This window comes from Lethenteron reissneri, chromosome 40, assembly GCF_015708825.2.
Source record: "Lethenteron reissneri isolate LAM-NWPU_2019-01 chromosome 40, ASM1570882v1, whole genome shotgun sequence".
NCBI classification, from domain to species: Eukaryota; Metazoa; Chordata; class Hyperoartia; order Petromyzontiformes; family Petromyzontidae; genus Lethenteron; species Lethenteron reissneri.
In genome coordinates this window covers 438718-464038 of record NC_083818.1, presented here as the reverse complement: position 1 = coordinate 464038, position 25321 = coordinate 438718, and the positions used below count along the sequence as shown (strand labels likewise).

At 54.3% G+C, this 25321-nt stretch overlaps 1 protein-coding gene across 2 annotated transcripts in view; it reads right to left on the bottom strand.

Annotated features, from left to right (window-relative positions):
- Positions 1-25321, bottom strand: part of LOC133352310 (ubiquitin carboxyl-terminal hydrolase 5-like) — a 46547-nt gene that overhangs the window by 15976 nt on the left and 5250 nt on the right. For both annotated transcript variants that reach the window (XM_061567887.1, XM_061567888.1), the window contains exons 2-11: positions 10910-11035; positions 9995-10061; positions 9569-9702; positions 9324-9469; positions 7625-7809; positions 7242-7336; positions 6945-7138; positions 4144-4215; positions 1115-1187; positions 876-1001 (exon numbers count right to left, since the gene is read on the bottom strand). In XM_061567887.1, the coding sequence (XP_061423871.1) occupies positions 876-1001; positions 1115-1187; positions 4144-4215; positions 6945-7138; positions 7242-7336; positions 7625-7809; positions 9324-9469; positions 9569-9702; positions 9995-10061; positions 10910-11035 (1218 nt within the window). The remainder of the gene's footprint in view (positions 1-875; positions 1002-1114; positions 1188-4143; positions 4216-6944; positions 7139-7241; positions 7337-7624; positions 7810-9323; positions 9470-9568; positions 9703-9994; positions 10062-10909; positions 11036-25321) is intronic.

Below are 25321 nucleotides of genomic sequence, written 5' to 3'. Positions count from 1 at the left end.
ATTTTCCATGAATATGCTAAATTCCTCTTCACATGCACATTCTTTTTGTTAAGGCGCTCTTCAACCCCCAATGCAGCTTATATATAAGCTCCTAGTTTGGTAGTGTCTCATTCTTCACCTGAAGACGGCTGCTTGCGTTGTAGCCGAAACGTCGTGAGAATTGTTTTATTATGTTTTATTTTTATTATTTTATTACTTCCCTTCTACGTGACTTTACCGAAAGAAACAAGAAGATGAGCCAACAGATGGCAGTGATTCCGTTGGACAGTGAAAGTCGTCCTACACAATAACCCTCCTCCTCGTCTCCCTCACTCACACCAGCCACGATTAAATTTAATTAATAAATTTTATTACTTTATATTACATTTAAATAATAAAAATATAAAAAGGTATTTTGTATTAATAATTTTTACATTAATATTTTTGGGTTGTGAAACGAATCATCTGAGTTTCCATTATATCTTATGGGGAAATTCGCTTTGATATACGAGTGCTTTGGATTACAAACACGTTTCCGGAACGAATTATGCTCGCTATCCAAGGTTTTACTGTACATGTAAAGGCAAAGGCACCAATGAAAATGATTGTCATTATAAAATAGTTTACAAATCAACGTAACGCATTTCAAATAAAGGCACACGCACATACAGCCCTTTTGCAGCTACACACCTATGTCGGTGTCTCTTAATGCGCACATACACACACACACATTCATCCACACAGACTTACTCTCACCCACACAAACTCACACATTCATCCATACAAATGCATAATAAGACTCATTCACACTCCTACAAGAGACACACACTGACAATCACACACATACACTCACATGCATCACCACCACCATCCCCCCCCCCCTCGTGTTTCCCCACCTCGATGAGGTTGATGAAGTGGAGAAAGAGTTCTTGTGCATCTTGTTGCCGATTAGTTGAGAACTCCGGGTGTCCTCGGCCAATCAGAGTCTTTAGCATGCGTGGAGACACTCCCTTCTGCTCCACCTAGTGCACATGTGCACACATGCAGTGTTAGAGATGGTGTCGATGGTGGTGGTGCTGATGGTAGAATTAGTGATGGTGCTGGTGATAATGTTGCTGGTGGTTGTTTGATGTACCTGCTCAGTGCTGTTTGTGTCAGCGGGTGGCTGCGAGTAGATGCCAGAGAGGAGACCATGGCCAAGTTTCGCTCTGTGATGACAAATACACACACACACAACAGCCGCCATTCACTACTAAATGGCAATGACATCATCATGGCGCTTGTGCCAGGCTAGGTGCACTTTGAGGCCACATGAAATGTGGATAGCTTGCTGGCAGGAGGTCATGGAACACTCAGATGGATATGACTGGCAGATTGCACCACCTGTGCTCCCCACTGTCCCAATTTGTTGCGTTTTATCCACCCGGTGTTCCACTCGTTGTTGTGAACGTTGCTCCCTCCACCCTCCGCTGTTGTTGCCGGCACTGCCTCAAACTGTCCAGTAGCGTCCTTCACAAGTCTCCTCCACAGGGGCCGATTTTGACAGTGCTGGTACCAGTCATCGGTAAGTCCAATCAGCTCCACATCTTTCTGGACTGCATCAGTCCAACTCCTCTTCAGTCCGTGCCTCATCCGGTTAGCCCCCTCTATTCAGCTAAACAGAAGCTGCTTTGGCATGTGGTAGCTGGGCATGTGGGCTACATGACCCAGCCTTGCCTGCTAGAGAAGCTTACTGGTGGGAATGTGTCCAGATCTTTCAAGGATTAGTGAGCATGTCATACAATGCAGCCTGTTTAAACCCAAGATGGACCGTAGGCAGGCCAGCTCAAATGTTTCAAACCGGCAGAGATGTTTCTTAAGAGGAATCCACATTTTAAAAGCATAGGGAAGGGAGGGCATGACTGTAGCCGAGAAGACTAAGCTTCATGTGGAGTGACAGGCCAGGTAGCTTCTACACAGCGTTACACAGCCGATTAAAATATGCCGCACAATTCATTTGGAGTGAGACCTCTGCTGCCAAATTGGAGCTGATCATAAGCACACTGGCCAGTTTTGGAAACTTCTGCTTTCTCTCCACAACTGCTCCATCACTTCTGGGGAGTGGAGAGAAGTGAACATTCAACATAAAATACCCAGGCAGGTCCCCATTGTATTTGTGGGGCTGAGGGTAAGGCTCCATTCTCTCAGTAGCATACTCAAGGTTCACTAGTAACATCTACAACTCCTTCTTAGAGTGGGTAGCAATTACTAGATCATCCGTATATATAGCATGTTTGACCAATAGGGAGCTATTCCTTGACTGCACACAGCATCGATTAGCCTTCCATTGTATTTATACCAGATGGAAAAAAATTCCACCGGTACATCTGTAGTGACATGGAATGGGTCACTATGGAGCATAGCGCTGGTTGCTGGCAGAGAAGGGGATCTGCAGTTGCAGAAGCCCTGTCTGTCAGCAGGTCACGTGTTAAGCCAGAGAGAGGGATGTAGGGCAAAGGTGATAGAGGGGGCACGTGACGTAAACCCGGGAACCCGCAAGTAGGTTCTAGAAGGGGGGCGTGGCCTGGAGCGGAGCAAGGCCATGCTAGGAAGATAAAAGGGGACCCGAGCGAAGGCTCGGGTCTGTTGCTTTGAGTGGAATCCCGTCGGGCTGCTGGAGTCTTCGTTACAGTCTTCACCTTCTCGGCGTTGTCAGGCAGTCTGTTAGTTGTCCTGACTGTAAGTGTAGTTACCCTGTGAAGGCTATAATAAATAGTGCCTCCTACTCCTAGTGTCTCTGAGTGTATCACTACACATCCATGGGAAGCTTCTCAAACTACGTGGTAAAAGATGTTTAATGGTGTAGGGGCCAGATGACTGCAGTATAGTTTACTACAGGTTAAGGGGGGAGGAGGAGTATAGTTTACTGCAGTATAGTTTACTGCAATATACTGCAAGGCAACCAGTTTGTCAGCTTAAATACTGCCTCCTGTTCATGTGTCTAACTTTTTTCAACCACTTGCCATCACCTGCACACGGCGCTCTCTCTGTCCCCCTAATCCCCTGCAGCATAACAAAAGGCGGGTTAACTTAGCCCCCCCCCCCCATGGCCCATCCTAGCTCCTCCCCCCCCCCCCCCCTTAACCTGTATATAATCTCGTTTCTCTTAGAGCTCTCTTCGCTTGATACAGCAATTTTGCTGTGACGGTTCCACCTGAAGACGGAAGCTTGTGTTGCCTCCGAAACGTCGTGATATATTTCTTTTCCTTTTTTTACCTACGTTACTTTACCGAAAAAACCAAAGAGTATGGACCCTTGCAGTCACGAAAACTTCATATTTAGAATGAATGCTCCTCTCTACTCCAATACATGTGTAGAGGAGTACTGTGAGCAGCCAATGAGGGATAAGCGTAAGGAAGTGCTAGTTGGTGCAGAGTTATGCGAGGCCAAAGATGACATAACGTCATGGGGGGTTACGTAGGGGGGGACTTTCGGAAAGCACTTTCTGGAAAGTGGGCGGGCCGAGCTGGGGGGAAGAGCTGCTGAGAGGGTTCTTAAGGGGGACCACGTGACAGACACGTGGTTGTCATCGGGGAGCCAGGGTAAGGATCGGCTGGAAGAGGTCTCTCTCTCTCCTCGTTGCGGGGCGTTGTTGGCTGATCCCCCGCCCCAGGCAGACGGGTGAGAGGGCCTAGGGGTAGCCGAAGTAGGACCGACGTATATAGTTATCCCAGGTCCAAGTGAAGGATGGAGAATAGAGTGCACCAACACTGGTGTGAGTGTAGGATGCAGTGTGAGAGTGTGTATTAATAAATGGCAACCAGCCTTTATAGTATTCCTAGTCTCCGCGCAGTTGGACTGCACTACACATGGAACAAAAACACAGACACGCCCAGACATATATAACAGCGGCCATTCAGTGCTAAGTGTTGGTTATTTCACCACACCATTTGTCAAAGGCTAGGCATACTTTAAGGCTATCGCATGAAGTGTGGAAGGCTCACTGACAGGAGATTACGAGACAGGTGTTACGACTGACTGAGATGGCAGATTCACCACATGCGCTCCCCAGTTTACCAACTCGCACACATACGTGGCTATATTGTCAGCACCACATCCAGACACCTTAGTTTTCCCAGTGATAGAGTGGAGCTTGTGGGCTGTGTGCTTAGCGATAGGACTCACACTTGTGTGTTGAAGTCCTGGGCTGGGTCCATGGGGCTCTCCTCAAAGATCCGTGACAACCCATCCACATACCTACGCATAGACAGCAGTGACTATCCAACACGAACATAACCCATCCACATACCTACAGAAAGTAGTGATTATTCAACACACATACAACCCACACACTCACAGAAACACATGCGCGCACACTCACTTTTCCACGCACATGCACTAACTCCCAGAGCAAGGTTGACATGTCGAGGAGGATAACCCCGCTGAACAAAATAGTTTTGCCAAAATAGTTTGTCTTTTAAGACGATGTAAAAAAATCTCGAAGAAGCTGGTTTGTCGGTGACAAAGTTCGTAAGTCGAGGACTGCCTGTACAATCCATCCACATACCTACACATCGACAGCTGTTACAATTCAACACACACATTACCTATCAACCAACAAAAACAACCACAATTCGTCACAAAGTGGCAGTGATATCATGACAGCGCTGGTGCCAGGCTACTGGCACTTTAAGGCCAAGTAAATCGTTGAAGGATCGCTCTGGCAGGAGGTCAAGGGAGAGACCTAAGTGCAATGGGTTGACTTAGATGACTAACAGATGCACCACCTGTGCCTGCTACTGTCCCAACTGTCTGTTTTAGATGCCTGGCACTCCGCTCGTTGTTGTGACATCACTCCCCTGCCCTCCACTGTTGTTGGAGGGTGACTGCCTCCAACTGCCTAGTAGCGTCCTTCATGAGCCTTCGCCACAGAGGCCGATCTTGACACCGTTGGTTCCAGTCATCGGCAAGTCCACTCAGCTCCATATCCTCTTGTACCACATCAGTCCATCTCTTCTCGAGTCCATGCCCCGCAAATTTAGCCCTGTCTATCTGGCCAAACAAAAGTTGATTTGACTTGTGGGCGACATGCCCCAGCCAATGCAGCCTTGCCTGCCGGAGCTCACTTATGGAAGCGTCCAAATCTTTAAAGGATTCGTGAACTCCAAATACCATCCATACTGGTTAAACCAGGAAAGCCTGGTTATTTCAAACTGGCACGGATGTTCCATTGGGGAGTCCATTTTTCGCAAGCAAAGAGAAGGCAGGGAATTACTGTAGCCAAAAAGACCCACACCTTTGTGTGGAGCCACATACCACGTAGCTTCCACACAGCGTTACGCAGTCAATGAAAAGATGCTACTCGGCTGATTCGGAGTAAGATCTCTGCTGTCAAACTGAAGCTGGTCAAAAGCACACTGCCCAGGTATGGAAACCTCTCCACAACTGCCCCATCACCAATGGGGAGTTGAGGGGGTGGAGTGTATGATGACACAAAATACCTCGGTAGGTGCTTAGTTCTGATGGGGCTGATGGAAGCCCCCACCTCTTAGTAAAACGCTTCAGGTTCAGCAGCAATGACTAACTCCTTCCCTGAGTGAAAGGCAATTACCAGAACATCAGCATACCAACAGTGAGCCATCCCTTGACCACACCTGGGTATCGATCAGCCTCCCATTATAACTGGACCAGATGTAAATTTCTCCGGAACTGCCATAGGTTACTCAAACTACGTGGTCGAAAAAAAGAATTAAATAATGTAGGAGCCAGAGGAAATCCCTGTCGCACCTCCAGGTGAACAGGGAATGGCTCTGACTCTCGGCCACGTAGAGTTAGTTGGGCCTGCCCACCATCATGAAGTACTTGATGATTGTGAGCAGAGTCAGAGACTCAAAAACCATGAAAAACAACCAACCCAGAGCCCAGGCCTATTGACAAAATCATAGGCCTTGACCAGGTCAATAAAACAGACATGTAGGTCTTGTTGCGATTCCCTACAACTATGCTGCAGCAGATGGACAGAGAATATGGCCTCTCCTCAGCGTGCATGGTAAGGCGATGTTAAATAATCCTTGCCAAGACCTTTCCCGGCACAATGAGGGAGATGCGCCTGTAGTTGCAGTCCCCCTTCTTTTTAAGGTACTCAAGAAGGGGGACCAGACAATTCACAACCCATCTACATACCTATACACAGACAGTAGTGACTATCCCACAAAGACCCCCATGAAGCCTTAACAGACTGTTGGGGCAAGTGCTGTTAGCGAGCACCTATGAAGGCCGGCACGGTACATGAGGGGGTGGGTGACCAGCACCATGCTCGACCGACCTTTGTCTTCCCAGTGGAGCCTGTGATTCTATCCTGATCTTGACATCTCAACTGGCTCACAGATTTTTTTGTTGTTGATATTTTTTAAATGTAATTGTTACTACAAACCGTGATAATTGAATCGTGGGAGGAACGGGGTCAAAGCATGTGTCACTCTCATTGGCCGAGTGAATGATTGGGCGGGTACGTTTCTCGGCCAGCGCTGCGTGTTCTTACTTGCAAGCGCTTTTTATATCTTTGTATTTTATTAAAACTTTTTTTTAATGTCTACAGGACATAGAGCTACAATGAATCAGCGGTCTGCTAGGTCTGCCTGTATTCAACAAAGATCCCGCAAAGATGTTGGAGCAAGTGATGTTAGAGAGTCGCTTTGAAGGCCAACTCGACACATGAGGAGCTGGTGTGGTCGGGACCACACCCTGGCACTTTTGTCTCCCCAGTGCTGATATTTTACGCAATGCACCAAGTACAATTTTTTAAGGCTAAGTTGACCTAGGGAGAGGCCCAGGTCTGGTTCAGATATTCGCGACTGATGCTGGCCATGAGAGGGAATCGTACTCGGGTGACCAGGTTCATGTTGCAGTGCGCTAACCGCTGTGCCATTGCTCCACACACACACATGCAGGAACACAACTACGTGCACACCAATACGACTGCGTACTTGCTGCGGAAGTCAGGCACGCTGAAGAGCACTTGCATGACGGAGTTGAGGTAGCAGGAGTTCCCCAGGTTGGCCATCCCCGTGTAGCCCGGGCCATAGAGTGGCGTGAGCTGCGTCCCTGACTCCTGAAGCGCCTCCCACTCGCCCACGCGCTGATTTGCGTCGATCTCCAACTCCGTCATTGTCTTATCCGTCTGCCAGTTGGGAGGGACATGGAGACATGGGACATGGTCACGCGCATGCGTGTGTATGTGTAATGAGAACACGTTTGTGTATGCACGTGTGTGTACCACACACCTTGTGCATCGCCATCATGTCGATGCCAAAATGCGCCAGGTGATCGGACAGGCTCGGGTCGAGAACCATCTCATCCTCCGCGTACGAAAACACATCTGTGTGGGGTCACGGGGTCACAATGTGAGAGAGTTACACAATGACCGGAGTCAGGGCATCGCAAGTATGGACCCTAGTCTCCTACAGACTTCCCCTCCCATGTGGACAAGAGGTCAGTGCAAGGGATCTCAGGAGTTGTGTTAATTTTTTATCAATGAAGCCTCTGGCCGACCTTCACTTAGCAGGTCGACCCATTTCCCCTCTGCTACCCCTGGGGTCCGGAACTCGCCGTGCGCTTGTCCGGTTTTGAGACATGCGCAGCTGGTGCTCTGGGGCTGGCCACTCACCGGCGCCGTCAGGTGTAACGGTGCCGAGCTTGACGGCGAGCGGGAAGCCAGTCTCGCGAAAGTGCTCCAGTGCGTGGCCATTGCCACCAGTGCCGTCGAAGTAGCGGCGCCCGCACAGCACCGTGCCGTCCGTCAGATTCGCCCACAGGTTCTCACGCATGTCGCAGCGCGAGCACTTCCACCCGCTGCCCGGACACGTGGAGAGAGAGGTTTGTTTCGAGCTTCATGAAATCGTTTGTCAATAAAACAATTTTAACGCTTTCTATACAAATTACGAGAAACTTGTCACATAGAAAAAGTGCATGCAGGCTGAAAACAAGTGAGTCTCGGGTGTGAGTGAGAGTGTGAGTTACGACTGATAATCATCAGCTTTCTCTTCATGGCGTGTTCACAGCTGCCAAAGCGGCCAAAGGGGGCTCTGGACGAGTACAAGGGGCTGGTAATGCCTCCACCTTCAATTAAATTACCAAAATACGACAAAATAAAAGAACATAATATAATCTTGTGCGAAAGGCCTCAAAGGGACAGGCGGCTGTGACGTCTCCCGGAAAAACCCCAATTGGTGGATCCAGGAGACTAAAATCCCTCCCCGCTGGGGTTTCTGCAGAACTAGGATACCATAGCGGGTGGCCACGTGGAATTCTTTAACATTCAATGTAGAGGAGAGGCTATTATTCCTTTGTCATGAGCTGGACTGGTAACGTCTGGACTTCTGTGGAATACTGGAGGTCCAGTGGACTGGTTCTAGTTCCAGTAACTATGAGGGGTGGACAATCCTCTACTCAGAACAGAAAACTGTGATACAAAGGTATTCTGCATAAATGAAGGAGGCGTGGGAGCAAGGCACGGAGGTGTGGGAAGCGGATAATCCCAGACTGTTGTGGGCATGTCTCCCTATGGTGGTGGCTTAAGTCTCCACCGAAGATGAATAGTAGTGGAGGGATGCAAGCAAAGCTGACAAGTCAAATGCCTAATATGACCTCCTCTACCAGGCAATACTTATCGGGTATTATTGTTCACAGTTATGCACTCCCTTCTCTATGGTTGCTAAAACGTGTAGCACCTTAAAGGAATATCTGTGTCGGTTTCAAATATTCAGGCTGGCCGGCCTATGATCCATCCTCAGTTTAATCAGATTGGATTAGTGTGAGGAGCTCACAGATCTCTGAAAGATTGACACATTTCCATTGATGAACTTCTCCGCCAGGAAAGGAACAATTGGCTGGCTCCTGTAGCCCACATGCCCAGCCACCGCATACCCAAGCAGATTCTGTTTGGCCTGATCAAGGGGGCTAAATGGCACTGCATGGACAAGGTAACAGATGGGCTGATGCGGTACAGGATATGGAGCTGAGTGAACTTGCTGATGACTGGCACCAGCAGTGTTAAGATCAGCCTCTGTGGAGGAGGCTCGTGAAGGACGCTGCTAGGAAGTTGGAGCTATTTGCCCTTCAACAACAGCAGAGCGCAGAGGAGCGACGCTCACAATGACAAGAGCATTGGGCAGCTAAAACGCAGCAAGTTGGCACAGTAGGGTGCACAGGTGCTCCATCTGCCAGTAATCCCAGTAAGTCAACCCTATGGCAGCTGGATCTGTCATCTCGCCTGGCACAAGAACTGTGTTGTGACGGCATCGGCACTTTGTGACCAATGGCGGCTGTTTTTGTTATTGTGCGAGGGTGCAAATGAGGAATCTTACCTGGGAGGAATACGCACGCCGTTGTCGAGCTGCTGCAGGCCAAGCGCGTGGGGGGAGACGTTCCTCACCTCCCCGTCCCACGCCTCCACTTCCTGGCGACGCGACGCCGAGTCGGCTGCCAGCACCGCAGTGCATGCCTGGCTCACCTGGGGGCATGGTGCACGGGCAGCGGGCAGCGTGATGCGGTGTGACGTGGTGTGATTCGATGTGCTAAATGGTAAGGTGTGGTGCGGTGCGTCACGCACGCGCTCGCGGGCGATGGCCGGAAGCTGCTCGAGCTCGGGAAGACTCAGGCGCAGATACTCGGGGAACACCACTAGTGTCACGACCTCATCATACTCGGCCCGGTCAGCCTCCACCGAGAACCCGCCCTCCACTCCTACACGCCATCATTGACATCATCAACACCATCAACATGACCATCAGAAATATCATCATCAACAACACCACCACCACCACAGCTGCCATCAGCACCACCAAGTGTGTGGGCGAGTTGCAGTGAGTGTGTGGGCGAGTTCTGAGTATAGTTGAGGGTGGGAAGGATGCATTGAGTTAGGAGTGAGCAAGCGGTGAGTATGTGTTTGTGGTGATTAGTGATGGGTATGGTGGGGAGAAGTAAGTACTTGTGAGTAGTGGTTATTGTCTGTGTGTTGTGAGAAGTAGTGAGTTACCGATGGCGAGCCGCGTGGGTTTCTTGCGGGGCGGGTCCTCGTCTCGGGCTGCACTTTTATCCTCCTCCTGCCCATAGCACATGGGAGATGAGCATTCACCTCTCACCCACCCGCCTCTCACTCACTCACCTGCCTCTCACTCACTCACCCACCTCCCTCTCCCTCATTCACCCACCCACCTCTCACCCACCCTCCCGCCTCTCCCTCATTCACCCACCCACCCGCTTCTCACTCACTCACCCACCCACCCGCCTCTCACTCACTCACTCACCCACCCACCCACCCCTCACCCACCCACCCCTCACTCACCCGCCTCTCACCCACCCGCCTCTCACCCACCCGCCTCTCACCCACCCGCCTCTCACCCACCCGCCTCTCACCCGCCTCTCACCCAGCCTCTCACTCACTCAAGTTTATGTGCATGTACACGTGTGTTTGCCCATACCTGTTTGTACGAGTTTGTATACAAGATTGCCCTAAGAGTCTGGTGAAGGCTTAATAGGAAGTCTTTGTTTCTTGTGTGTGTAGACGAACACGTGTGAGCAGGCGTGTATGTATACGAGGGGAGAGATAGTGTAGCGGTTAGCGCAACGTGCCACGAACATGGCGACCCGAGTTCGATTCCCGCTCATGGCCAACACCAGTGATGATTATCTGAACCGATCCTAGGCCTGCGTTAGGCAGCACTAAAGAAGAAGATCCTAGGCCTCCCCTAGGTCGACTCAGCCTCAAATGAGTATCTGGTGCGGTGTATAGTAAACATCGCCACGAGTGAGACAAAGGCAGCCGGGCGTGGTGCTGGCCACCCACCCCCTCGTGCCGTTCTGGCATTAATAGGTGCTCACTAACAGCACTTGCGCCAACAGTCTGTGTAGGCTATACGTGGATATTTGTGCATGGTGTGTGTACACGTGCCTGCTTGCGCGTGCGTTGGATGTGTAGGTAAAGGCGCTGTCCCGTTCTGCGGAAGTGCCGCTCCACGTGCTCGCGGCCGAACCCCAAGAAGGAGTTGAGACACAAGTAGAGGCCACCCTCCATCTCCTACAGCATGGGGGAGGGGGGGCAGTCACACGACGTCATGGCAGGAGTCGTCAATGAAAGGAACATGATATAAAGTCGAGAAATCTCCCAGAAATTCCCAATAACTTCAACAGGGAATCCTGGATCTCCATTAAACGGAATAGGAAATCAAGTCGCTATTTTGACGACGGAATTGTACAGCACGCTTGAGAATCCTACAATCCACAAGGGGCCGTCCATAAATGACGTCACGCGATTTTGGACGATTTTCCCCCCCCCCCCCTCCTTCGTCACACGGCGTCACAAAAAGTCAGACCCCCCTTCAAATATGACGTCACAAAGCTCTGCCCCCCCCCCCCCAAAAAAAATATGCATTGTAGTGCGTATTTAATGTGGCGCTGCACTCTGATGTTGTAGGAGAAAACATTAAAAAGTCTATTTAATTAAGTAGAACGTGTTGTCTATATTTATTTAAAGTTGCGCATTTTGATGTGACATCACATTTCTCAAACCCCCCCTCGTCACACATCGTCACAAATGTCTGACCCCCCCCCCCCCTCAGGTGCGTGACGTAATTTATGGACGGCCCCAAATGCCATCCACCTGGTTAGCAATCCTGATCCATGGGTCGTGGGGTAGTGGGGACTACTACTGGTCAACCATGTAATGTATGCTGATGTTCTACTGATTGCTGCTCACTCAGAGGAGTTGGAGGTGCTGCTGCTGAACCTGGAGTGTGCCATTAAGAGGTGGGGTGTTACCATCAGCCCCACCATTTTAATGGGTGATCTCAATTGGAATTGGCTAAACCCGCCCGCCGTGGCCACAAATTTTGCAGATGAATTTAACCTATTTCAATTAATAAATGTCCCCACAAGACCCAAACCTAAAAAACCCAGGACAGTCATCTCTGCTTGACGTCCTATTAACAAATGCCCCTCACAATTTCACGCTGACTGGTGTTCTGGGTAATAACCTTAGTGATCACTCCTTCATATTTGGGGTGAGATCATGAGCCAGACCCAAAGCCCCCCCTAAATTGGTTGAGAAGCACTCCATGAGACACTTCAGCTCTCAGGCATTTATTAATGATGTGCTTCACTCGGATATTGACAAGGCCTGTGATATCCTAAACCTGACTACGACTTGGGAGACTTTCAGGTACACGTTTCTCCAAATTCTTAACAAACATGCTCCGTTGGTTAGATTTAAAACTAAAGGCAACCGTCCACCATGGTTTGATCCCTTGATTACTAAGCTTATAAAAACTAGGGACAAGGCTTGGGCATGTGCTCAGAAAAGTAATTTGGTCCATGACTGGCTAGAATACAGGATTTTAAGGAATAGATGCGTCAAAAAATACGGCATGCAAAAAATGCATACTTTTCCTCCACTCTCCTGGAATCACATGGAAATGCCAGGATCTTCTGGAAAACAATCAAAAGTATCGAACAGGCATCTTACACATATAATCTGCCCGTTGAGCTTAACCGAAATGGGGAATATTTTTCAGAGCCCCAAAAAATAGCTGACAATCTTAACCTTCATTTTTCTGAAGCTGGTGACCTTTTTGATAATGTATTGGGAGTCACCCCTGCGCATGCAAATTCCTACACCCCTGTTCAAACATTAAACGAATTTAGTTTCCAGCCAATCCACGAAAGTAATGTTCTGAAACAACTGTCCTACCTCAAAGGGTCCTCCTCTACCGGAGCAGATAATATTCCCATCTTTGCTCTGCTAATTGTTGGTCACCTAATATACAAACCTATAGCCCATATTTTCAACCTGTCCATCAAAGAAGCATCAATACCTCTAGAATGGAAACATTCATATGTTCGTCCACTTCACAAAGGGGGCCCTAAAGATGATCCAAATAACTACCGACCTATCTCAATTTTGTCCCCGTTGATGAAAATTTTTGAAAAATTATTGAACTACCAAATTAGCAGTTTCCTGTCCGACAACAATCTATTACATCGAAAACAATCTGGGTTCCGAAAAAAATACAGCACCACATCTGCTGCATTAGACTCTCTGAATCACATTTACAGTAGCCTTGATAATAAGCAGTACTGCGCCAGTCTTTTTCTTGACTTGTCCAAAGCCTTTGATACAGTCGACCACAACACCCTGTTTAGTAAACTAAGTTGCCTCCGTTTCTCCAAACACGCAGTAGAATGGTTAAAAAATTACCTCTCTTTTCGCACCCAAACTGTACGCACAGATGGTTGGAGGTCAAACAGTGTTAAGATAACAAAAGGGGTTCCACAGGGTTCAATCCTCGGCCCCCTCCTGTTCTCTCTTTACGTCAATGAATTGGGCACTGACCTGGATCATTCCAGGGTAAATCTTTTTGCAGATGACACGATACTGATTACTGCTAGACGCTCTCCGGATGACGTGATTGCTAAGCTCTTGGGTGATTTCAACAAACTACAACATCAGCTAGTTGCTCTTAAACTAGTCCTGAATACCTCCAAAACCAAGGTGCTATGCTTCTCACCAGGACTAAAGCAGGAAGTTATTTTTCCCCAATTACATTCCTTAAATAATTATCAAATAGAGTAAGTCAAGATCTATAAGTATCTTGGGGTCATTCTTGATTCAAAACTGAAATTTGAAGATCACATTGATTATATTGGTAAAAAGACAAAAAAAATTGGTTTTCTGTATCGACACAAGCACTGCTTTCCCCCTATATTCCGTTTGGAATTGATAAAAGCTACCATACTGCCTCTACTTGATTACTGTGACATCGTGAATAAATCAGCCCCAAGTACTGTACTGAAAAAGCTTGACTCAATGTATCACTCAGCCTTAAGATTTGCATTGAACTGTCCATATAGGACTCACCACTGTGATCTCTACATTGGGTCAAACTTAACATCTCTCAATGTTCGACGACTTGTGCATCAGATCTTATTTATTCATGATGTATTTACAAAAAAATCCGCAGATTACCTGCTGGATCTCCTCTCTGTTTCAAAGAACAAATTTGACCTAAGGTCTTCGCTCATTTACCAGCTTCACATTCCCTATTGCCGTACAAATACTGAAGGGCCTTTGCTATTGATGCCCAAAGGGTCTGGAATGCTATTGCCAATAAACTGCAACTGGAATCACTACCTATGAGATCTTCACTCAAAACTGCTCTAGAGGAGTTGTACACCCCTAGCTGCCACTTCAATTTAGTGGCCTAAAATACAATGTTTCGCTCCGGATGATCGCTGCAAAGTATGATCTGTGTTTTGATTTAGTGTGCTGATCTTAAAGGTGCATTGAAAAATGTTGATACTCCGACTGATGCTCCTACTGTTGTGGAGTGACTCATGCAGCCAGCTATGGCTGCAGAGTTTGGTAGTACAGTACATGTTGTTTACATCGTTTATTGTGAAAATTCGGTCAGTTCTTATGACCACTGTTTTGGTTTGGCCATGTTTGTTTGTTGTAGTACAGAGTTAGACTGATGGCCTTAATCTAAGTTGTCTTGTGGTTGTTGTTGTTTGACTTGCATCCCACTGGGATTTTTGCACATTTTTGTGTACGGTGCTTTTTCTGCAATACTTTACTGTCTTTTCTTGGATTTTCTGTTTGCACTCAGTCACATATTCACTTTAAGATGTTTTTTGTTCATATTTTAGTTTTTTGTTTGTTGCGGTTGCACCCGATTCAAGAGCCGGATGGCTTACAGGGCTATACCTAATAAATGAACTTGAACCAAAACTAAGTACCTGCCTGGGTATTTTTTGCCATTGGTGATGGAGCAGTTGTGGAATGGAGAGTATTCCATACCTGGGCAGCATGGTTATGACCAGCTCTGGTTCGAGCAGAGGTCTCACTCCGAATCAGTCAGGTGGCATCATCTTTCCATTGGCTGTGTAACACCGTGTGGAAGCCACCTGGCCTGTCGCTCCACAAGGAGCTTCGGGTCTTCTCGGCCAGAGTCATGCCCTCCCTATTCTATACTTGTGAAACGTGGACCCCCCTAATGGAACATCTTCGCCGGTTAAAAACATTCAGGCTGGCCTGCCTACGATCCCTCCTGGGTTTTACCAGGCTAAATTGTGAGCTCACAAATCCTTGAAAGATCTGGACACATTCCCATCGGTGAGCTCCTCCGGCAGGCAAGGCTGCGCAGCGTTGGCCAGGTCATGTAACCTGCATGCCCAACTACTGCATGCCCAAAAAGCTTCGGTTTGGCCAGATAGAGGGGGTTAAACGGGCGTGTCACAGGCTGCAGAAGAGATAGATTGATGTGGTATGGGAGGATGTGGAGCCGAGTGGACTTGCTGAAGACTGGTACCAGCGGTGATAAGATCAGCCTCTATAGAGAAGGCTCGTGAGGGACGCTCCTGGTCAGTTGGAGGCAATCGCCGTCCAACAAACTAAGGGCTGAGGAGCGACGCTCACAACGAGCAGAGCGCCGGGCAGCTAAAATGGAACACGTTGGCACAGTAAGGAGCACAGCTTGTGCATCTGCTAGTCATGTCAGTCAGTCAGCCCATGACTTCCTGTCAGAGAGCCTTCTACACTTCGCATGGCTTCAAAGTGCACCTGGCCTGGCACAGGTGACGTCACCATCAATTTGTGGCAAATGGCGGGTATAGTTGGTATTAATGTTATGCAACATCGAGTTACTCCACTGCATACTCCCATCCATCGCTCCCCGTCTCCCTTCGTCTCTAGTATCACTCCAACTCCCTCTTTTTTCTCCATCCCATCTCCCCCATGTCTCTTCCACCAAATTCTCCCATAAGTCTTCCATTTACAGGGAGAAAGAAGACTCGCTTATATCTTTGTGACGATGTTGATCGCTTTGATGAGACAGGACTTTTGCTCAATAATTACGGCGACATCCATCACTCCCTCCTCAACCCAGCATCACTCCTCCTCACCCTGCGTCACTCCCTCTTCACCCTGCGTCACTCCCTCCTCACCCTGCGTCACTCCTCCTCACCCTGCGTCACTGCCTCTTCACTCTGCGTCACTCTCTCTTCACCCTGCGTCACTCCCTCCTCACCCAACGTCACTCCTCCTCACCTTGCGTCACTCCCTCTTCACCCTGCGTCACTCCCTCCTCACCCTGCGTCACTCCTCCTCACCCTGCGTCACTCCCTCTTCACCCTGCGTCACTCCCTCCTCACCCAACGTCACTCCTCCTCACCCTGCGTCACTCCCTCTTCACCCTGCGTCACTCCCTCTTCACCCTGCGTCACTCCCTCCTCATTCTGCGTCACTCCCTCCTCACCCTGCGTCACTCCCTCTTCACCCTGCGTCACTCCCTCCTCACCCTGCGTCACTCCTCACCCTGCTTCGCTCCCTCCTCACCCTGCGTCACTCCCTCCTCACCCTGCGTCACTCCCTCTTCACCCTGCGTCACTCCCTCCTCACCCTGCGTCACTCCCTCCTCACCCTGCGTCACTCCCTCTTCACCCTGCGTCACTCCTCCTCACCCTGCGTCACTCCTCCTCACCCTGCGTCACTCCCTCCTCACCCTGCGTCACTCCCTCCTCACCCTGCGTCACTCCCTCTTCACCCTGCGTCACTCCCTCCTCACCCTGCGTCACTCCCTCCTCACCCTGCGTCACTCCCTCCTCACCCTGCGTCACTCCTCCTCACCCTGCGTCACTCCCTCTTCACCCTGCGTCACTCCCTCCTCACCCTGCGTCACTCCCTCCTCACCTTGCGTCACTCCTTCTCACCCTGCGTCACTCCCTCTTCACCCTGCGTCACTCCCTCTTCACCCTGCATCACTCCCTCCTCACCCAGCGTCACTCCTCTTCACCCAGCGTCACTCCTCCTCACCCTGCGTCACTTCCTCTTCACCCTGCGTCACTCCCTCCTCACCCAGCGTCACTCCCTCCTCACCCTGCGTCACTCCCTCCTCACCCTGCGTCACTCCCTCTTCACCCTGCGTCACTCCTCCTCACCCTGCGTCACTCCCTCCTCACCCTGCGTCACTCCCTCCTCACCCTGCGTCACTCCCTCCTCACCCTGCGTCACTCCCTCTTCACCCTGCGTCACTCCCTCCTCACCCTGCGTCACTCCCTCAACACCCTGCGCCACTCCCTCCTCACCCTGCGTCACTCCCTCCTCACCCTGCGTCAATCCCTCCTCACCCTGCGTCACTCCCTCCTCACCCTGCGTCACTCCCTCTTCACCCTGCGTCACTCCCTCCTCACCCTGCGTCACTCCTCCTCACCCTGCGTCACTCCCTCCTCACCCTGCGTCACTCCGTCCTCACCCTGCGTCACTCCCTCTTCACCCTGCGTCACTCCCTCCTCACCCTGCGTCACTCCCTCCTCACCCTGCGTCACTCCTCTTCACCCTGCGTCACTCCCTCCTCACCCTGCGTCACTCCGTCCTCACCCTGCGTCACTCCCTCCTCACCCTGCGTCACTCCCTCCTCACCCTGCGTCACTCCTCCTCACCCTGCGTCAATCCCTCCTCACCCTGCGTCACTCCGTCCTCACCCTGCGTCACTCCCTCTTCACCCTGCGTCACTCCCTCCTCACCCTGCGTCACTCCCTCTTCACCCTGCGTCACTCCTCCTCACCCTGCGTCACTCCCTCTTCACCCTGCGTCACTCCCACCTCACCCTGCGTCACTCCCTCCTCACCCTGCGTCACTCCTCCTCACCCTGCGTCACTCCCTCCTCACCCTGCGTCACTCCTCCTCACCCTGCGTCACTCCCACCTCACCCTGCGTCACTCCCTCCTCACCCTGCGTCACTCCCTCTTCACCCTGCGTCACTCCCTCCTCACCCTGCGTCACTCCCTCTTCACCCTGCGTCACTCCTCCTCACCCTGCGTCACTCCTCACCCTGCGTCACTCCTCCTCACCCTGCGTCACTCCCTCTTCACCCTGCGTCACTCCCTCCTCACCCTGCGTCACTCCCTCCTCACCCTGCGTCACTCCCTCTTCACCCTGCGTCACTCCTCCTCACCCTGCGTCACTCCCTCCTCACCCTGCGTCACTCCCTCCTCACCCTGCGTCACTCCCTCCTCACCCTGCGTCACTCCCTCTTCACCCTGCGTCACTCCCTCCTCACCCTGCGTCACTCCTCCTCATCCTGCGTCACTCCCTCTTCACCCTGCATCACTCCCTCCTCAACCCAGCGTCACTCCTCCTCACCCTGCGTCACTCCCTCTTCACCCTGCGTCACTCCCTCCTCACCCTGCGTAACTCTTCCTCACCCTGCGTAACTCCCTCTTCACCCTGCGTCACTCCCTCCTCACCCTGCATCACTCCCTCCTCACCCTGCGTCACTCCCTCCTCACCCTGCGTCACTCCCTCTTCACCCTGCGTCACTCCCTCCTCACCCTGCGTCACTCCCTCTTCACCCTGCGTCACTCCCTCCTCACCCTGCGTCACTCCTCCTCACCCTGCGTCACTCCCTCTTCACCCTGCGTCACTCCCTCCTCACCCTGCGTCACTCCTCCTCACCCTGCGTCACTCCCTCTTCACCCTGCGTCACTCCCTCCTCACCCTGCGTCACTCCCTCCTCACCCAGCGTCACTCCCTCCTCACCCTGCGTCACTCCTCCTCACCCTGCGTCACTCCCTCTTCACCCTGCGTCACTCCCTCTTCACCCTGCGTCACTCCCTCCTCACCCAGCGTCACTCCTCCTCACCCTGCGTCACTCCCTCTTCACCCTGCGTCACTCCCTCCTCACCCAGCGTCACTACTCCTCACCCTGCGTCACTCCCTCTTCACCCTGCGTCACTCCCTCCTCACCCAGCGTCACTCCTCCTCACCCTGCGTCACTCCCTCTTCACCCAGCGTCACTCCTCACCCTGCGTCACTCCCTCTTCACCCTGCGTCACTCCCTCCTCACCCAGCGTCACTCCCCCTCACCCTGCGTCACTCCCTCTTCACCCTGCGTCACTCCCTCCTCACCCAGCGTAACTCCTCCTCACCCTGCGTCACTCCCTCTGCACCCTGAGTCACTCCCTCCTCACCCTGCGTCACTGCCTCTTCACCCTGCGTCACTCCCTCCTCACCCAGCGTCACTCCTCCTCACCCTGCGTCACTCCCTCCTCACCCTGCGTCACTCCCTCCTCACCCTGCGTCACTCCTCCTCACCCTGCGTCACTCTCCTCACCCTGCGTCACTCCCTCCTCACCCTGCGTCACTCCCTCCTCACCCTGCGTCACTCCCTCCTCACCCTGCGTCACTCCCTCCTCACCCTGCGTCACTCCCTCCTCACCCTGCTTCACTCCTCCTCACCCTGCGTCACTCCCTCCTCACCCTGCGTCACTCCCTCCTCACCCTGCGTCACTCCCTCCTCACCCTGCGTCACTCCCTCCTCACCCTGCGTCACTCCTCCTCACCCTGGGTCACTCCCTCCTTACCCTGCGTCACTCCCTCCTCACCCTGCGTCACTCCCTCCTCAACCAAGCGTCACTCATCCTCACCCTGCGTCACTCCCTCTTCACCCTGCGTCACTCCCTCCTCACCCTGCGTCACTCGCTCCTCACCCTGTGTCACTCCCTCCTCACCCTGCGTCACTCCCTCCTCACCCTGCGTCACTCCCTCTTCACCCTGCGTCACTCCCTCCTCACCCTGCGTCACTCCCTCCTCACCCTGCGTCACTCCCTCTTCACCCTGCGTCACTCCCTCCTCACCCTGCGTCACTCCCTCCTCACCCTGCGTCACCCCCTCTTCACCCTGCGTCACTCGCTCCTCACCCTGCGTCACTCCCTCCTCACCCTGCATCACTCCCTCCTCACCCTGCATCACTCCCTCTTCACCCTGCGTCACTCCCTCCTCACCCTGCGTCACTCCCTCCTCACCCTGCGTCACTCCCTCTTCACCCTGCGTCACTCCCTCCTCACCCTGCGTCACTCCCTCCTCACCCTGCGTCACCCCCCTCTTCACCCTGCGTCACTCATCCTCACCCTGCGTCACTCCTCCTCACCCTGCGTCACTCCTCACCCTGCGTCACTCCCTCTTCACCCTGCGTCACTCCCTCCTCACCCTGCGTCACTCCTCACCCTGCGTCACTCCCTCTTCACCCTGCGTCACTCCCTCCTCACCCTGCGTCACTCCTCCTCACCCTGCGTCACTCCCTCTTCACCCTGCGTCACTCCCTCTTCACCCTGCGTCACTCCCTCCTCACCCAGCGTAACTCCTCCTCACCCTGCGTCACTCCCTCTTCACCCTGCGTCACTCCCTCCTCACCCAGCGTCACTCCTCCTCACCCTGCGTCACTCCCTCCTCAACCCAGCGTCACTCTTCCTCACAATGCGTCACTCTCCCTCTTCACCCTGCGTCACTCCCTCCTCACCCTGCGTCACTCCCTCTTCACCCTGCGTCACTCCCTCCTCACCCTGCGTCACTCCCTCCTCACCCTGCGTCACTCCCTCCTCAACCCAGCGTCACTCCCTCCTCACCCTGCGTCACTCCCTCCTCACCCTGCGTCATTCCCTCCTCACCCTGCATCACTCCCTCCTCACCCTGCGTCACTCCTCCTCACCCTGCGTCACTCCCTCCTCACCCTGCGTCACTCCCTCCTCACCCTGCGTCACTCCCTCCTCACCCTGCGTCACTCCCTCCTCACCCTGCGTCACTCCCTCCTCAACCCAGCGTCACTCTTCCTCACCCTGCGTCACTCCCTCTTCACCCTGCGTCACTCCCTCCTCACCCTGCGTCACTCCCTCCTCACCCTGCGTCACTCCTCCTCACCCTGGGTCACTCCCTCCTTACCCTGCGTCACTCCCTCCTCACCCTGCGTCACTCCCTCCTCAACCAAGCGTCACTCTTCCTCACCCTGCGTCACTCCCTCTTCACCCTGCGTCACTCCCTCCTCACCCTGCGTCACTCGCTCCTCACCCTGCGTCACTCCCTCCTCACCCTGCGTCACTCCCTCATCACCCTGCGTCACTCCCTCTTCACCCTGCGTCACTCCCTCCTCACCCTGCGTCACTCCCTCCTCACCCTGCGTCACTCCCTCTTCACCCTGCGTCACTCCCTCCTCACCCTGCGTCACTCCCTCCTCACCCTGCGTCACCCCCTCTTCACCCTGCGTCACTCGCTCCTCACCCTGCGTCACTCCCTCCTCACCCTGCATCACTCCCTCCTCACCCTGCGTCACTCCCTCTTCACCCTGCGTCACTCCCTCCTCACCCTGCGTCACTCCCTCCTCACCCTGCGTCACTCCCTCCTCACCCTGCGTCACTCCTCCTCACCCTGCGTCACTCCCTCTTCACCCTGCGTCACTCCCTCCTCACCCTGCGTCACTCCTCCTCACCCTGCTTCGCTCCCTCCTCACCCTGCGTCACTCCCTCCTCACCCTGCGTCACCCCCTCTTCACCCTGCGTCACTCCTCCTCACCCTGCGTCACTCCTCCTCACCCTGCGTCACTCCCTCTTCACCCTGCGTCACTCCCTCCTCACCCTGCGTCACTCCTCCTCACCCTGCGTCACTCCCTCTTCACCCTGCGTCACTCCCTCCTCACCCTGCGTCACTCCTCCTCACCCTGCGTCACTCCCTCTTCACCCTGCGTCACTCCCTCTTCACCCTGCGTCACTCCCTCCTCACCCAGCGTAACTCCTCCTCACCCTGCGTCACTCCCTCTTCACCCTGCGTCACTCCCTCCTCACCCAGCGTCACTCCTCCTCACCCTGCGTCACTCCCTCCTCAACCCAGCGTCACTCTTCCTCACAATGCGTCACTCCCTCTTCACCCTGCGTCACTCCCTCCTCACCCTGCGTCACTCCCTCTTCACCCTGCGTCACTCCCTCCTCACCCTGCGTCACTCCCTCCTCACCCTGCGTCACTCCCTCCTCAACCCAGCGTCACTCCCTCCTCACCCTGCGTCACTCCCTCCTCACCCTGCGTCATTCCCTCCTCACCCTGCATCACTCCCTCCTCACCCTGCGTCACTCCTCCTCACCCTGCGTCACTCCCTCCTCACCCTGCGTCACTCCCTCCTCACCCTGCGTCACTCCCTCCTCACCCTGCGTCACTCCCTGCTCACCCTGCGTCACTCCCTCCTCAACCCAGCGTCACTCTTCCTCACCCTGCGTCACTCCCTCTTCACCCTGCGTCACTCCCTCCTCACCCTGCGTCACTCCCTCCTCACCCTGCGTCACTCCTCCTCACCCTGGGTCACTCCCTCCTTACCCTGCGTCACTCCCTCCTCACCCTGCGTCACTCCCTCCTCAACCAAGCGTCACTCTTCCTCACCCTGCGTCACTCCCTCTTCACCCTGCGTCACTCCCTCCTCACCCTGCGTCACTCGCTCCTCACCCTGCGTCACTCCCTCCTCACCCTGCGTCACTCCCTCATCACCCTGCGTCACTCCCTCTTCACCCTGCGTCACTCCCTCCTCACCCTGCGTCACTCCCTCCTCACCCTGCGTCACTCCCTCTTCACCCTGCGTCACTCCCTCCTCACCCTGCGTCACTCCCTCCTCACCCTGCGTCACCCCCTCTTCACCCTGCGTCACTCGCTCCTCACCCTGCGTCACTCCCTCCTCACCCTGCATCACTCCCTCCTCACCCTGCGTCACTCCCTCTTCACCCTGCGTCACTCATCCTCACCCTGCGTCACTCCCTCTTCACCCTGCGTCACTCCCTCCTCACCCTGCGTCACTCCCTCCTCACCCTGCGTCACCCCCTCTTCACCCTGCGTCACTCATCCTCACCCTGCGTCACTCCTCCTCACCCTGCGTCACTCCCTCCTCACCCTGCGTCACTCCCTCTTCACCCTGCGTCACTCCCTCCTCACCCAGCGTCACTCCTCCTCACCCTGCGTCACTCCCTCTTCACCCTGCGTCACTCCCTCCTCACACAGCGTCACTCCTCACCCTGCGTCACTCCCTCTTCACCCTGCGTCACTCCCTCCTCACCCAGCGTCACTCCTCCTCACCCTGCGTCACTCCCTCTTCACCCTGCGTGACTCCCTCCTCACCCAGCGTCACTCCTCCTCACCCTGCGTCACTCCCTCTTCACCCTGCGTCACTCCTCCTCACCCTGCGTCACTCCCTCTTCACCCTGCGTCACTCCTCACCCTGCGTCACTCCTCACCCTGCGTCACTCCTCCTCACCCTGCGTCACTCCCTCTTCACCCTGCGTCACTCCCTCCTCACCCTGCGTCACTCCTCCTCATCCTGCGTCACTCCCTCTTCACCCTGCATCACTCCCTCCTCACCCAGCGTCACTCTTCCTCACCCTGCGTCACTCCCTCTTCACCCTGCGTCACTCCCTCCTCACCCAGCGTCACTCCCTCCTCACCCTGCGTCACTTCCTCTTCACCCTGCGTCACTCCCTCCTCACCCTGCGTCACTCCCTCCTCACTCTGCGTCACTCCCTCCTCACCCTGCGTCACTCCCTCCTCACCCTGCGTCACTCCCTCCTCACCCTGCGTCACTCCCTCCTCACCCTGCGTCACTCCCTCCTCACCCTGCGTCACTCCCTCCTCACCCTGCGTCACTCCCTCCTCACCCTGCGTCACTCCTCCTCACCCTGCGTCACTCCCTCTTCACCCTGCGTCACTCCCTCCTCACCCTGCGTCACTCCTCCTCACCCTGCTTCACTCCCTCCTCACCCTGCGTCACTCCCTCCTCACCCTGCGTCACTCCCTCTTCACCCTGCGTCACTCCCTCCTCACCCTGCGTCACTCCCTCCTCACCCTGCGTCACTCCCTCTTCACCCTGCGTCACTCCTCCTCACCCTGCGTCACTCCTCCTCACCCTGCGTCACTCCTCACCCAGCGTCACTCCTCCTCACCCTGCGTCACTCCCTCTTCACCCTGTGTAACTCCCTCCTCACCCTGCGTCACTCCTCCTCACCCTGCGTCACTCCCTCTTCACCCTGCGTCACTCCCTCCTCACCTTGCGTCACTCCTCCTCACCCTGCGTCACTCCCTCTTCACCCTGCGTCACTCCCTCTTCACCCTGCGTCACTCCCTCCTCACCCAGCGTCACTCCTCCTCACCCTGCGTCACTCCCTCTTCACCCTGCGTCACTCCCTCCTCACCCAGCGTCACTCCTCCTCACCCTGCGTCACTCCCTCTTCACCCTGCGTCACTCCTCCTCACCCTGCGTCACTCCCTCCTCACCCAGCGTCACTCCTCCTCACCCTGCGTCACTCCCTCCTCACCCAGCGTCACTCCTCCTCACCCTGCGTCACTCCCTCCTCACCCAGCGTCACTCCTCCTCACCCTGCGTCACTCCCTCTTCACCCTGCATCACTCCCTCCTCACCCAGCGTCACTCCTCTTCACCCTGCGTCACTCCCTCTTCACCCTGCGTCACTCCTCCTCACCCTGCGTCACTCCCTCCTCACCCTGCGTCACTCCCTCTTCACCCTGCGTCACTCCTCCTCACCCTGCGTCACTCCCTCTTCACCCTGCGTCACTCCCTCTTCACCCTGCGTCACTCCCTCCTCACCCAGCGTCACTCCTCCTCACCCTGCGGTCACTCCCTCTTCACCCTGCGTCACTCCCTCCTCACCCTGCATCACTCCTCCTCACCCTGCGTCACTCCTCCTCACCCAGCGTCACTCCTCCTCACCCTGCGTCACTCCCTCTTCACCCTGCGTCACTCCCTCCTCACCCAGCGTCACTCCTCTTCACCCTGCGTCACTCCCTCTTCACCCTGCGTCACACCTCCTCACCCTGCGTCACTCCCTCCTCACCTGCGTCACTCCCTCCTCACCCTGCGTCACTCCTCTTCACCCTGCGTCATCCTCCTCACCCAGCGTCACTCCTCCTCACCCTGCGTCACTCTCTCATCACCCTGCGTCACTCCCTCCTCACCCTGCGTCACTCCCTCAACACCCTGCGCCACTCCCTCCTCACCCTGCGTCACTCCCTCCTCACCCTGCGTCAATCCCTCCTCACCCTGCGTCACTCCCTCTTCACCCTGCGTCACTCTCCTCCTCCCCTGCGTCACTCCCTCAACACCCTGCGCCACTCCCTCCTCACCCTGCGTCACTCCCTCCTCACCCTGCGTCAATCCCTCCTCACCCTGCGTCACTCCTCCTCACCCTGCGTCACTCCCTCCTCACCCTGCGTCACTCCGTCCTCACCCTGCGTCACTCCCTCTTCACCCTGCGTCACTCCCTCCTCACCCTGCTCCTCCCTCCTCACCCTGCGTCACTCCTCTTCACCCTGCGTCACTCCTCTTCACCCTGCGTCACTCCCTCCTCACCCTGCGTCACTCCTCCTCACCCTGCGTCACTCCCTCTTCACCCTGCTCAATCCCTCCTCACCCTGCGTCACTATCCCTCTTCACCCTGCGTCCCTCCCTCCTCACCCTGCGTCACTCCCTCTTCACCCTGCGTCAATCCCTCCTCAC